Source organism: Bactrocera tryoni, chromosome 3 (genome assembly GCF_016617805.1).
Source record: "Bactrocera tryoni isolate S06 chromosome 3, CSIRO_BtryS06_freeze2, whole genome shotgun sequence".
In the NCBI taxonomy this organism is placed as follows: domain Eukaryota; kingdom Metazoa; phylum Arthropoda; class Insecta; order Diptera; family Tephritidae; genus Bactrocera; species Bactrocera tryoni.
Window position 1 is genome coordinate 20,804,927 of NC_052501.1, and position 13,904 is coordinate 20,818,830.

Here is a 13,904-nt window from a genome sequence, read left to right on the forward strand (position 1 = left end):
AAGCTACGTTTCTAAACGTATTTTTCTCGAATCATCATTTTCTGAAACTGTCATGGTCCTAAAAAAGTATTCAACCGATTGCTTTAAAATTTACGTATGTTCTTCTACTCATTTACAGTTATCGTCCCTAGCAGAATTGTTTATTTTCGAAAATATTTTTTTTAAACGACTTTTAACGAAAAAAAAACAAAATTTTCGTGACTTTTTTTTGAAGTTCGACATTTTTTTTTGTAATTGAATTCATTATATTTGGTAGGGACGATAGCCGCAGAACTACGGAATAATAATCCATTCGATTTTTTTATTTCAGACAATATGAACAGCCGCTATCACCATGACCAGTGAGCTACTTTTTTTTTGTTGGGGACTACATACTTTGATTTAGAAAAAAAAATATATTAAAAATGTAAAAAACGAAAAAAAAATTTTTTTGTACATTTCAAAATACAAGTAAAAATATATTAAAAAATTAAAATGATTGAATTTTGTTGTCACATAAAAAAATTTTCCTAAAAAGTGATAAAATGTATGCGTTCACATGAGAGTACCTCCTTAATTTGCTAAGCTCACAAATTTAGCTTTGCGTGCGCCGTTCAGATAGTGATCGGTTCCAGGATAAATAATAAAAGAAAATTAAGTTCCTTAAGGAAAAATGATTAGGGTCTGCTCTCCATACCATGTTTTTGGACCTCCACACAAATATGCTCGGCCTGGAAACTCGCGCTATTTAAACGCTATTGAGCACTTACATATGTCACATAATGAACTGTGAAATTACTAAACACAAGCCAGAAAATAAAAGTCAATTGAAAAAGATTTTGGGAGAGGTTTGGTACGGTCTCATTTTAAGGAATCATCATCAATTGAGGTCCCAGTGAATTCCACGCCATCAAGAATTAGGGCAGTATTGAGGCTAATGGAGAAATGACTCGTATATAGTAGTTTTGAAGCCTATTTTCAGACTCACTCACTTAAAATTAATTTAACTTTTTTTTTTTTTTAATTAGTCATGAATATCATCGAATGTACATTTTAATTAATGTTTTGTAATTAATTGGCTATTTGGTATAAAAACCAGTTTCGAGTAAAATTTTTGTGTATAACTAATTGATACTACGTGTTCAAAAAAATAAAAATTTTCGTAATATTCTACATTTATAAATTTTTCAATTATATTTGGTGGTGCGTTTTTATTGACCGCAAGTGTACATATTATTTAATGTAAATGTGTACTCTATTAGGGTGTGTCTTAAAAAGTTGTGATCAAACTATTTTTGTTGTCCGCTCTTCATACGAATACTGATTTTATAGATTTAATTTTTAAGTTTTAGACGCTGAAAAACATTTGATAGTTTTGTTTAACCGTTTCATACCCAAAACATTAACCAAAATATATTAAGTTGATCCATAAGAGACTATTTTCCACAAAGTTGTATGAACGACTCACATGAGGAAAGTTTTTGACGACTTCACCTTCACCTTCACTGAAAGCTTTCGTGTCACTCAAATACCTGTGTTCAATGGAAAATTGGAATCAGCGCTGGTATGCTTGTAATGCTTCAAAAATAGTCTATTTTGTAGTCGGTAATAAAGATTTGTGTTAAAATAAGTGAAAATATGAACAGTCCGGCTCAAATTTGATGATATGGTAATTGCCGTTTCAATTATTAAAATAACTACCTGGAGCGCCAAACAACTTCTCTTTTGCTTGCTAAAAAATAATTATTGTATGCCTATATATTTCTTAGAATTTTTTTCAGTGTGCCTTAAGAAGTCTAAAATTTTACCCTCCTAATACCCATATAAATTTGTTTCTAACGCAACCTGCTTGTTGTTATGAGGCGATGACTAAAATCGTTTTGAAGATATATTGTATCGATTACCAGGATTTACTCTTTATTTGGAGACCACCCTAACACAGAAACAAAATATGTTCCGTAGTTGCTTTAAAAAAGTTCCGCCCAATCACGCTAAGTGTTTTAATTAACACGTCTGCCGCCATATTTGCCTAGCACAATATTGTTCTTATGGCAATCATTCATTCGTTGGCTTTCTTTCAAAGACAGCGCTTTCTTTGTATAATTAACAGTTTATTGTAATTAGATACAATAAATACAATTTAAAAAAATAATTGAATATTTTCAAACCTAACTACAATATTATACATATTCCATAGAATTTTTATCCAGCGAATGCGAAAATTAAAATTTTTTCCTTCAATACAAAATTCGTCTAACATTCTTGATATCTACTCTTAAATATTCTCAAACAATTTTCCTACACTTCAAAAATTATATATTATTCACACATAAATATTTTTTCTTAATAAAATATCATTCGAATTGCATTTATTGTTTTAGTTTCGCTTACTCCAAGTAATTTTTATTTTAGGCTTTCATCTGAATTGAAGCATCTTTTTCATCAGTCGACTTGCACAAATTAACAGCGCCCCCTCCGAACTGCTGTCATCTCGCAGTTGGCCAACACTTGATGTGGTTAGTTAGTTAATTACTACTAAAAGGATAATCATGTCGCAGCCTAGAAGTGCGTTAATGCGTTTTTCTCATTTAGTATTTGCACTAACTCTCCCAGCCCCTTACATATTTTTTCTTCGCTAAGTTATATACTTTTTTGTTTATTGTACTATTTTTTTTTTCTTTCATGTTGGAGCTAAGAGCATAAGAGTACAGACATTTAAGTATGTGGATTTTGCAATTAAATATTTGTCGAAAATTTACTGTAATTTCTTATTAAAGAGGTGAACATTTCATCACCCCTCGACACAGGAAATTGAAAAAATACACATTTCAACCCCTCGAAGATGACCATTTACGAGACATAGGTCCTTGCCAGGCTTCAAGAACGTAACCCTTAGCTTGGGTCTCAAAAGCATCGTAGACTTCGGTAGGGCTCCAACTATCGAAGCTGCAACGACTTGCTCGGGATGATATTTGCAGAGGCAGTATATTAGAATTCATCAATATGCTGGGGATAGGTATGTAGGTCGTTATGATTTAGGAGAGGGCACAATAGACCTAAGGTCGCGTTGTATGTCTCATCTATTTATCTTATCTTATCTTATATGTCTATTAAATATCTTCAACTAGCCAGAGGCGTATAAACACCCTCTTTTCTGGAGTCTGATTGTAGGGTGGTGTTCGCTTCGGTTAGTTCATCTGCTTCGCAGTTCCGACGGATACTACTACGTCCTGCAGGTTCGTCGTGATATATGGAAGAGATCAAGACAATTCACTATTTTCAAGAACAAAAAAGTAATATATTACATGTAATGTACAGTAGCAGAAGACCGAACTCGAAGACCGAACTCCTTTGACTTGGCTAACTTTATATATGTAAATAACGCGTGTTTTTTTTACGTGTGGTTTTCAATGAGGTCACACTTTTTTCGGTTTTTTGTCAACAGTTACTTGAATTGTACTCAGTTTGGTTTGACTTTCCGGTTATTTTCTGAACACATCTCGTATAATAATTTGAGGAAACTTTAAGCTCAATCGCAATGACCTGATTTTCTAATTTTTCCCTTTATTCAATTGCAATTTTTTTTATAAAAATTCTTAATTTAACCAATAAATATGCATATTAATTCTGAAAAATGTTGACTCTTAGCAATGTTATTAACTTATGGCCGATTTCACTCGATATGATATGCTGAACCCGGTTTCCACACTACTCCACTGGTCATCGCTATTGAAGTACATTTGATACGGAGCGGTTGCTAAAAAACGAATCAAAGCAGTTAACAGTAAATTGTGTTTACTAAAGAGCACCATATAACATACCAACTAGTTCCTGACCGGCGCTCAGAGCCTGTCCACAAAAGTAAGTCGGCTGCATGGTTGCATCGTCCTTGAACATCGCATTCCATATCATGAGATAATCATTTTGACGACCATCGGTTAATATCAGCGGGTGGCAATTTTCATCGTAGAAATTGTCAGTTAGCTCCGCTGATAAAGAAAACCTATTCACTGTGTATCTGAAATATAAAATAACCACTTTATTACCAACATATTTATTACATGTCTTCCGCCACACTCACTCGATCACCGAAGGGCCCGGTAACGGCTGTATGCAGATTGTGTAATGCAGATTTTCCATATAGTATATATCTCCGAAACTTTTAATTGTACCGGTCGTTTGACGGAAATACTGACTACAGCCGGGCGGCGCTAGTAATTCCCAATCGCTATGTTTCGCCGAGAATATCTTACGTAGATCTGGTAAATTTGTTTGACCCATGAATGGCATCACCATACTACTGGCACCGAAACGTTTCTTCGGCTGTGGACACTCCAGTTGTGTAACAATCAAATTCCATGAGGATTGCGCCCATTTCGTGGGAAATGAGAATTCCAATGTAACTTGCGTAGCGCCGGCCGCAACATCGTAGGGCAAATATATGTGTTGACCGCTATTTTCGCCGCAGAGCGTAAAGTCGCCCACTACGAATTTATCACCGCAAGTTGAGGTGCCAAGAGTGGCATCATTGGTCGGTTGATTCAATTCGAACTGTTCAAATTCGATGAGTAACTGACAAACATTGCTGCTGTAGGGCGTAATCACATATTGACACACGGTCGGCAACTGAACGGGATTTTTGATTATTATGCGCTTCGAGCTGGAAACTTGGCCACATTGTAGATTTGCTGGAGATGCAAAGCGGCGTGAAATTAAAAAAAAAAAAACAACATTTTAAATAATCTGGTTTACTACAAGAGAGGTTTTCAAGTATTTATGATTTTTTTGTTTAATAAATTATTTTAGATGTGTTTCTTTGGTATACCTTTTCCTTAATTTAAATAGTACACACAGACCGCCCCTAGAATTTGTTTGAGTTTTAGCGACTAGCCTTTTTACCATAAAGTCACTGCTCCGCAAGAAAAAAGGATTAGGAAAAGAGGGATATACGCAACAACTCCAAGGCATACGCAATGCCTAGTTGCTAATGGAAGTTGTAACCTCAGCAGGTTTAAATATGTAATTAACCGCCCTAGGGACAAATTCAGACTACTTGTCGCATTCTGCAATGCCCACTGCAAGCTGAAAAAGCACTTATACAACAAGGGCCTAGCTTCTTATGTAAATTACCGGCCGTCAGGGAGTCTAAAACACCAGATCACCTGCTAATAGACTGCATGTTTCGAAATAAGGATCACATCGCTTCGCTAGCACCCATCAGTATATTGGACTTTATCATTACGCTGGGGCGGAGAGATCTTAGTCATAATCTTCTAACATAACGTGATGATAATTTCAATTTTTTAAACCACATACTACTTTTTTTGGGGAAGCCGCCGGTCTTTGAAAAATCAGGATTTTAACGGGTCCTTTGATTATATTCATCTATAGTACATAAATTGCTTTTTTTTCTGGATTTGAGATCATTTTCAGCAAAAAAAAATTTAATCAAACAGACACCTTTCTCTGGAGGTTACTGGAGATCGGCTGCGGCAAAAAAATGTAAACAAAAAAATTATTTTTTTCTGATTTTGAAGTAGTTATAATCGCTTAATAAAAATAATTATTCGATAGTTTTAAATATCCTAAGCGGGTCTGACTCTTAAGGACGAGATATCGGTTTTTAAGTGGGGAATAATAACAATAATTTGAATAGAACTTACGTATAAAAATTTCGAAAAAAATTATTTTAAATATATGATTTCACCAATATTCCTCATCAAGTACTTTATATCACTAAATGCCGCTTAAATTTGTTGGCTAAGTTAAAAACAAGCAAACATTTCCAGTTCCAAAACTTTTTTCCTTAACTTCTTCTTAACTCGAATGTCTGTTGGAAAATTCTCAGGGATATATATGAAACAGTTATAGATCCCAGAGTATTCAGTGGGTCGAATTTTTTTGGAATTTTCTTTGGTTCAAATAAACATTAATAATGTTATTTATACCCTCCTGTGTATTAGGCAAGTTACAATATAAATTGTTTCAGAACCCTTGCGCTTTCTCAAATTATAAATACTTATTCGATCCAAAGGTTTTTTGACCTAAATACAAGAATCTATAATCTAACTATAAATCTATACAAACTAAGGGTTCTCTGAGAACTTGTTACTGGGTTATTGAGTATTGATAGATCATCATGACTTCTTAACATGGACCTGGTAACATAACTCCATTTGGTAAAGGACCAAAACTGGTCTATGCGTGGCTTATTGGTCTACCAGACTAACCTAATCTGTGAGTATCATTTTGATTGCGTTGGTCAATAATTTCAACTTTTGAAAGCCTTAAGGGGTTACATGGGCTTACGGGTTTCAAAAAATCAAACTTTTTTATCGTCTTATTAAATTCTATAACACCTTTTGAATATTGTCCTAAATTTTCAAGTTGATCTGAGTAATAGTTTCGGAGATACAGGCTTGAGAACTTGTGTGCTCGAGGCTAGCTAGGCTAAGTGCTCCGTCTTTAAACGCGTTTTTTTTAGACTTGTTTTTGTAGTCGGTTAGCAAGACTTCTCGAGAACTACTTAACCGATCTTCATGAAATTTTGCACAGGATTTTTTTTCGATACCAACAATTTGAAAAAAATAAGTGTCGCGAAATTATCATTTTTTTTGTAAAAATGTCTGCAAAAAATTTAAATTTCATTTTTATCCAAGTTCTAAGTGAAGGTTTTAACTAAAACACGTATTTTTTCACTTTAGATGATCCTGTAAGGTATTATCCTGCCAATGCGGGCGCATCTTTTTTCCGAGGGGTCATCGGAAATGGCATCGCAATGGCCGAGTTTAAAATATTATTTCCCAAAAATTTTAGAATCCTTTTGTTAATAGTGTATGTTTGTAACAATAAAAAATTCTAATGAAATATTTCATTTTTTATATGAGAAAAAATTGTTGAAAAAAAGACTGTTCTCAACCGAAGGGAACCCATTTAACCCTTTAAAAACGGTATCTTCGGTATTTATTAGACGTATTCACGCTCTCCAGCAATTATTTAGTCACTCACTTTCACAACACACGCCATAGGTGCTGCAATAACCTTTGGGTATGCCACCCTGACGCATACAATTGAAGCGCGACAGACAAGTGCCCGAAGTGCCTTCGTTTGTGGTGCAAGCATTGCTAGCCGCACTGCGACGCGCCTGCCGAAACATGCTCGAATCGTCTATATCCTGCGTCGGTTTATACGAATATGCATAACTTGCATTTACATTGTTGTAAAGCACATTATCCTTCCACAAGGCACAACGTACCGCATGACCACATATTAAAACTAAGGCTATAATTTTCCACAGCGATGGCACCATATTTGTAAAGTTATTGATTTCTCAGTATGTTTAATTCAAATAAAAATATTCCAAATTCACTAACACTTTACACCTTTCTTAAAGTCTTTTCGTTTATTCCTTCCTGCTTTTAGCACTTTTGTCACTTTTTAAATAGCTAAATTATTGCCAATCACCAATTCACTAACGCTCTCGCCCACACTCGTATAACGCACGCGCACGCACCGCAAACTGTGCCGTTACTTACACGAAGCTTTCATTTTATAGATCTGTCATAGCACACCTGACCGACCTGACATGACGTACAATGCGTTGCCGCCATCTCGGCGATTATTGGGTTGAGTGCTCATTCTTCGTTGCACCAATCGAACGCTCGTTGGCTCGATCTTAGCTTGCCGAGCAGCCGAGTAATGGTATGCGTCTTGTAGACCAGCCAACACAAGTCATAGCTGATCAAATTTATTCTTTCGCTCACACGCTTTACACAAACACTTATACGCTGATAGATACCGTTCTACGCTGGTTTGCAAAAACAACAGCGCTGAACTCGAGTCTACGGCTACCTTAGTTATGTGCAAATATTTACAAGCGTTTTAAGTGCTCGAAAGTGATATGCAAACTCGCAAAATAGCGAAATGGTATTAACCAAAATTTGCTGTTTGTTTTAAATTCCCCAAAATTTTATTTGTTGTTGTGTTGGAAGTTTTTTTTTATATATTTGTCATTATAACGCTAGCCTTCCCGAGAAGTTGTGTGGTCTCTATTGGAGCAATAAATGTGCACCACAGCGTTTCCAACCAACCAAAGCCGCTTCGTTCTATTTACTGTTATTCGTTGGTCATTTCCGCGTATGTATGTTTTTCACACCCATTGGCTTGCATGATTTGAGCTACTAATTTGTTTCGCTTTGTTTTTGGTCACAAATTTTGTTAGTTGGAATTTCTAAATTGGGCAATGTTTGCTCGTTCATATCTTAAACAAATATTGATTTTTCTCTGTGATCACACATATACACTTATTGATGTAAGCACTTCAGTTTAACGGTATACTAAGAACCTTTGTGGGATTTGGTGAACGAATTCAGCATCGTTTTTCCTTTGCTTTTAAATATCTCATTTGCAAATGTGTTTACCCATAAATCGATATCAATTCGAAAAAAGTGCATTTCGGAATTCAAATTCATGAATCATGATCCTCTCTGTAATAGAATTTGTTAAAGGTGCGGTCCAATGAATATCGAACAAATATTTCTATATAATTGGTAGTTAAAATCTTTCGCTATACTTTCTTTAAATTGGGTCATTCGTGAGACAATTTAATATGCTTCAAAAGGCTTTGTTAGAGAACTTAGGCCAGAAAGTGTTTATGCCAGTTGATGAGTTGAGAAAAACTATGGATAATGTACGCCTCCCATTGAGCCGTATAGTTCTGATGATTCTAGTCAAATCCTTCCTGGTATTTTTCACCTTTATATATACGATTGAATTTAATTTTGACTAAATAAAATATCGTTTTGCAGTTGTAGATATATATGTGTGAAGATTCACATACCATAAATTAAGTCCATATTAAATAATTCCATCCTTTTCTCTTGTTACGTTATTTGAAATATAAATACATATATACTATATATAAATATCAGAAAGATATTAGTTCAACTGCTCTTTGCTAATTGCTAGCATAGTCCAAAGTGATTTTGTTTTTTGTGGTTTGGTGAGAAAAGGGCAGTTGAAATTTTTCGGATCGAAATCTCCAAAATTGAGGGACTAGTTCGCAAACAGACGGACTGGGCTAAATAGAGTCAGCTCGTCATCTTTATCTTTGATATAGGGAGATCTAAGTAGAAGTACCTTTTACAAAAGCCTTATTTTGAAAGATCTCTCGTAAGTCGTGTCAAGCTGTCATGCTATTTTTATTTATTATTGCTTGGCATTTCATCATGGAGAGACTTATACCTGAAGAACGTTTATGAATTGTTCAATACAGCTTGTGCAAGAAGAACTAAAGCCACTCGAATTTCCCAAGCGGCATTGCTCTATGGGCTCTTGAAAAGTTCCAAGAACATCCGAAGTTTTCAAGCCAAATTTTGTTCAGCAATGAAGCCCATTTCTGGCTCAATGGGTATTTAAACAAGCAAAATTGCTATTATAATATTTGGAACTAAGAGCAACCTGAAGAGTTTCAGGAGCTGCCATTTCATGCAGAAAAAACAACGGCTTGGTGTGGTTTATTCAGTTTGTATGGCACCTTTATATATATTCTATTGGTCCGATATAATCCGTTCTGACAAATGATCAACCTCTTGGTGAGAAGAGGGCGGTTGAAAATTTCTAGATCTAAATCTAAAAAATTTAAGAACTAGTTCTCGTATATGCGTGCAGACAGACGGATAGGGCTAAATCGACTCAGCTCGTCATGCTTATCATTACCTGTATAAACAGCGACTACCAAAATGGGTTTTACTTTTTTGTTATTCAGTTAATTTATGGCCTTTAACATTTGAAAAACTGTCGACCAAACGGCAACTACGACTCCGTTTGTATGTATTCACTCCGTTTATGATGATCCAAAGCAACATTTCGGCTGGAATTGCAGCGTTTCGGAATTTTAGTGCGTTGAATGTTGTCGTTTAGATCCTCGAGCGTTGCTAGTTGATTGGCGTAAACTTTTAATTTAACACACCCCCAGAGAAAATATTGTAAAGGCGTTAAAATACCGTGATCTTGAACACATTTGACTGAGCCACATCGAAACAACGAGCCACCAAATTTTGCACGCAATATGTCCATGTATAGACATGAAACATGAGGGAGCACACCGTCGATGTCATAAAAATTCGGGAAAAAAGGCAGTCAACATCATGTTATAACCCTCGCTAATGATGATAACGGCATTTTCTGCTTCATTTCGAAAGCATGCATGTATCGAAAATGAAATGAAACCGAAAAAATTGAAACTCGCTGAAAGCCACCCCAGTTAAGGCTTACATGAAGTATATGCAAAATTGGATTGAACGTTGGAATGCTAGCAGTCGGATCATATTTCGAAGCCCATATAGAGATTTGTATTAAAATAAGTGAAAGTGAAAATTTCATTTTTTTTTCGTCCGGTAAAAATTTGGATTTATGGGATCTGAAGAAGGTTAATGTTAGAAGTATTATTCTTCCTCAAATAACACCGTCTGGATATAGATCGAATTCATCATAAAGCAACATTTGTTTCTTTTTATCGAAAGATCATGCTACTTGAACACTTTTTCTTTCATATCAAAGTGCTTTTTCTTTTATCTAGTAGTGTGATTTTTGAAATTGAAAGATACAGTTTCGTGGCACCTACGAAGTCGACTGCAGTAACGGAAATACAGGCTTTTTGCTGCCGAAATTTTGTACATATATATTTTAAGAACTAATGCTCTCTTTGAAACACACATATTTAAAAATTCATATTGAGCCACAGCTCTTAAATTTAAGCGGCCGCCTTAGTGCGGTATTCAATGCTGAAGCCTGTTTCCTCCGAATGCCATTGCTCATCGCTGGAGAAATGCATTATAAATGGTCTGGAACCTGGAATATTAAAACAAAAAATAAATAAAATGCTGCCTCACACCAAATCAAGGAAATCTCACCGATGACAACTTGACCCGCTGTAAGGCCTTGACCACAAAAGTACGTCGGCTGAACAGCAGCATTGTCGGCGAAGTGCGAATTGGGTATCATAAGATAATCGCTCTGGCGCCCCTCGGTGAATATGAAAGGATGGCAAGCCTCGTTGTAAAATTCGGACGGCAACTCGGAAGACAATGAAAACTTGTTGACGGTGTATCTAAAAAAATAAATATTAGAAAAAAACGCATAATGAAAGCTTCGCGACCAAATCACAAATTCGCCACTCACTCGATCGCATTTGCCGTCATCGTTTGTTTAATACAAATCGTATACTTCATATTAGTCATATAGTATGTATTGATGCCATCACGATAATTGAAACTTTTTATTATGCCCGATGGTTCAGTATAATATTGATCACAACCAGCTGGCGCCAGTAAATCCATATCACTGATGAACCTCGAGAAAACATTACGCAAGTCTAGTAGATCTTTGATCATGCCACCAATGAGCGGTGGTAAGCCGTCAGCTACATAACTCGGTGCCGGTGGACACTCGAGTTGTTCGACAATCAAATGCCAATTCGCTTGCGCCGAACGCGAGGGTAAATTGAAGTTTAGAACCGCCGAGTCTCCCTCAAATGGTATATAAATGTGTTGTCCGCTATTATCACCACACAGTGTAAACCGTCCGGCTGTGAAGGAGTCGATGCAAGTTAAAGTATTCGTAACGGAGTTGGTGGTCGGCTGTTGCAACTCGAATTGCTGAAAACGTACGAGTAATTGGCAAACATGAGTGCTCTGACGTCGGATCGTGTATTGGCATGTGGATGAGGAAAATGGTTGTGTAGGGCTGTGTATAACAATCCGCTTAAGACGTGTCGTTTGGCGACATTGGAAATTTGCTGTGAGAGAAAGAGATGAAAATATTGTGCAATATAAAGGGATTTGTTAGTTTTTCAAATTGAAATGTAATCAGCAAGACTAAGTGAGAATATGTTATATAAAGATGTACACTGGCCACTGATATAAAAAATAAGTTATAAGAACTGAACCAAATCGGTTATTAACAACACTGCATAATGGTATAATGATTTCATTAGTCCAAATTACTCCAATTTCTAAGAAAAACAGCATCTCTCTTAACCTTGGGTTCAGGTGTACGTCGAAAAATATCGAATAAATCTATGAAATGATCCAAGGAAGAACCGACGACCTTGAATTTATCAAGGAACTTAACCTAGGGGTAAATGATTCTACCTATTATTATGTATTTGTTAACCTCTGGAACTGGAATCATTGAAAATATTGCAAAAGTCTTTTGGGGAGTCTACTTTAACACGAACACAAGTATTTATGCACAACGTATTCAGTGAACGAATACTTGCCTCATCCGAGTCGTCCATCCACCTCTGTTATTGACGAGTGCTTGAAAATCGTCCTGTTGACAGCAGAGAGTTTGCAGAGAATTTGAGTCGACTCAACACATTTTAGTTTATGTTGTAGATATAAAGCGTGTCAATGCTAGACTCGTACCGAAGCACCTGCATCTTTCGCAACAAAACCGTTAAGTATAGGCCACAAAAGATATGCTTGACATCATAGCTGAGCACCTTACATTCAACAAATGCATCATTGTTGGTGATGGGAAGTGTGTTTATGAAAATTACATCTAAACTGTTCAACAATCTATCGTATAGCGCTCCAAAAATGTGTCCGAAACCGGAAGAAAATACCCTAATCGGAATACCGCAGTATCCGCCATATGGAAGTCTTTCTAGTCAATAATCTCATATCGTAGAGAAGTCTCTAGAATCATGAAGGCAGTAGATGTAGTGGCTTCCGGAACTTGGCTGCATGTATACCGGGTGCGAGATGGAATGCTTACAGATATGCAGGATCGCCCAAATCATGTTGAAGATCATGATCTCGACTGCAGGGTGATCGTTGGCCAAATAACAGGTCACAATATACTGACTTCACCTTCAAGCCGGATGGGCATAAGTAATGACCATACAATCAGAAAGTTCAAGAAAGTAGGCATAAGAGAGACGCTAGATCGCCTCCTATGCTTCTGTACAGCCTTATATAAAACTTTTCTTTGACATCTAGGAACTTCGCAGTTCAAAATTAACTCGCTCTTAAAACTTGCAAAAATTATTGATATCTTCTATGACGGATATTAGAGCTCAAATTAAACTGAACCTCCATCTGGCATTACAACTGCTTCGGGTTGGTTCGTATCACTTTGTTACTATCTGGTATTGCCAATGAATATGGTATTTTAATAATTAAGAATTTTATTTCATATATTATAATTTCTTGCGAGTCCTTCACCGTTCTCCAAAGTTGGTATTATCTTTCGACCTATACGAACTTAACCTAATATTTTGGCGTTATGTGCCCAAAGAACATATTCTCTTGACCTTTAACTTCGTTAAGGAATCTTTGAAGACTTTAAGGAATATTAGAGAACTTCAATAAGGAATGTTAAAAGACTTCAATAAGGAATGTTAGAAAATACCAAAAAAGGATATTCCACCACAATTCTACTTTCACCTGTACTATACTCACATATTTGTGCCGAGGACCAACCGAAGCACGCAATAAGCGAAGCGAGGTACACCAAATGCTTAATGCGAAACAACATTACACCAGAAACGAATCGAATTAACTAAGAAAAAATATTTTCTTATTTGCCATTAAATATTTCATAAGAGCAGTGTGAGTTTGCAAGAGACTTAGCAGACGCACAACAACAACAGATTGCAAAACAGCCTAGATACACGCCCAAAAACATTAGAAAACAAAAAGAATCAATTATAATTAGATAATGAGTTGTTCGATATTTGGGCAATACTGCCGAAAACGTCGCTAGAGGCCAGTTCTCGATCAGTTATGACACATCTTCGACGCTGCTTGTTCACAACAAATAAAAATAAACAGTTGGATACGCGATAACAGTTTGAGATAACGGCAATATCAATTACTGATTTTACTGATTGCAGCAGCCATGTCAAGGGCGATAAAAAG

The 13,904-nt window shown here is 36.0% G+C and overlaps 2 protein-coding genes across 2 annotated transcripts; both read right to left on the reverse strand.

Annotated features, from left to right (window-relative positions):
* Nucleotides 1–3,635: 3,635 nt before the first annotated feature.
* On the reverse strand, nucleotides 3,636–7,617 carry LOC120769972. The gene is made up of 5 exons (XM_040097042.1): nucleotides 7,560–7,617; nucleotides 6,988–7,308; nucleotides 4,061–4,667; nucleotides 3,801–3,997; nucleotides 3,636–3,736 (listed from the first exon to the last, which is right to left on the reverse strand). The coding sequence occupies exons 1-5, from the start codon at nucleotides 7,615–7,617 to the stop codon at nucleotides 3,636–3,638; spliced, it is 1,284 nt and encodes a 427-aa protein (XP_039952976.1).
* A 3,115-nt stretch (nucleotides 7,618–10,732) lies between these two features.
* On the reverse strand, nucleotides 10,733–13,521 carry LOC120769973. Its single transcript, XM_040097043.1, has 4 exons — nucleotides 13,446–13,521; nucleotides 11,161–11,776; nucleotides 10,893–11,089; nucleotides 10,733–10,830 (listed from the first exon to the last, which is right to left on the reverse strand). The coding sequence occupies exons 1-4, from the start codon at nucleotides 13,519–13,521 to the stop codon at nucleotides 10,733–10,735; spliced, it is 987 nt and encodes a 328-aa protein (XP_039952977.1).
* Between the last annotated feature and the right edge of the window lie 383 nt (nucleotides 13,522–13,904).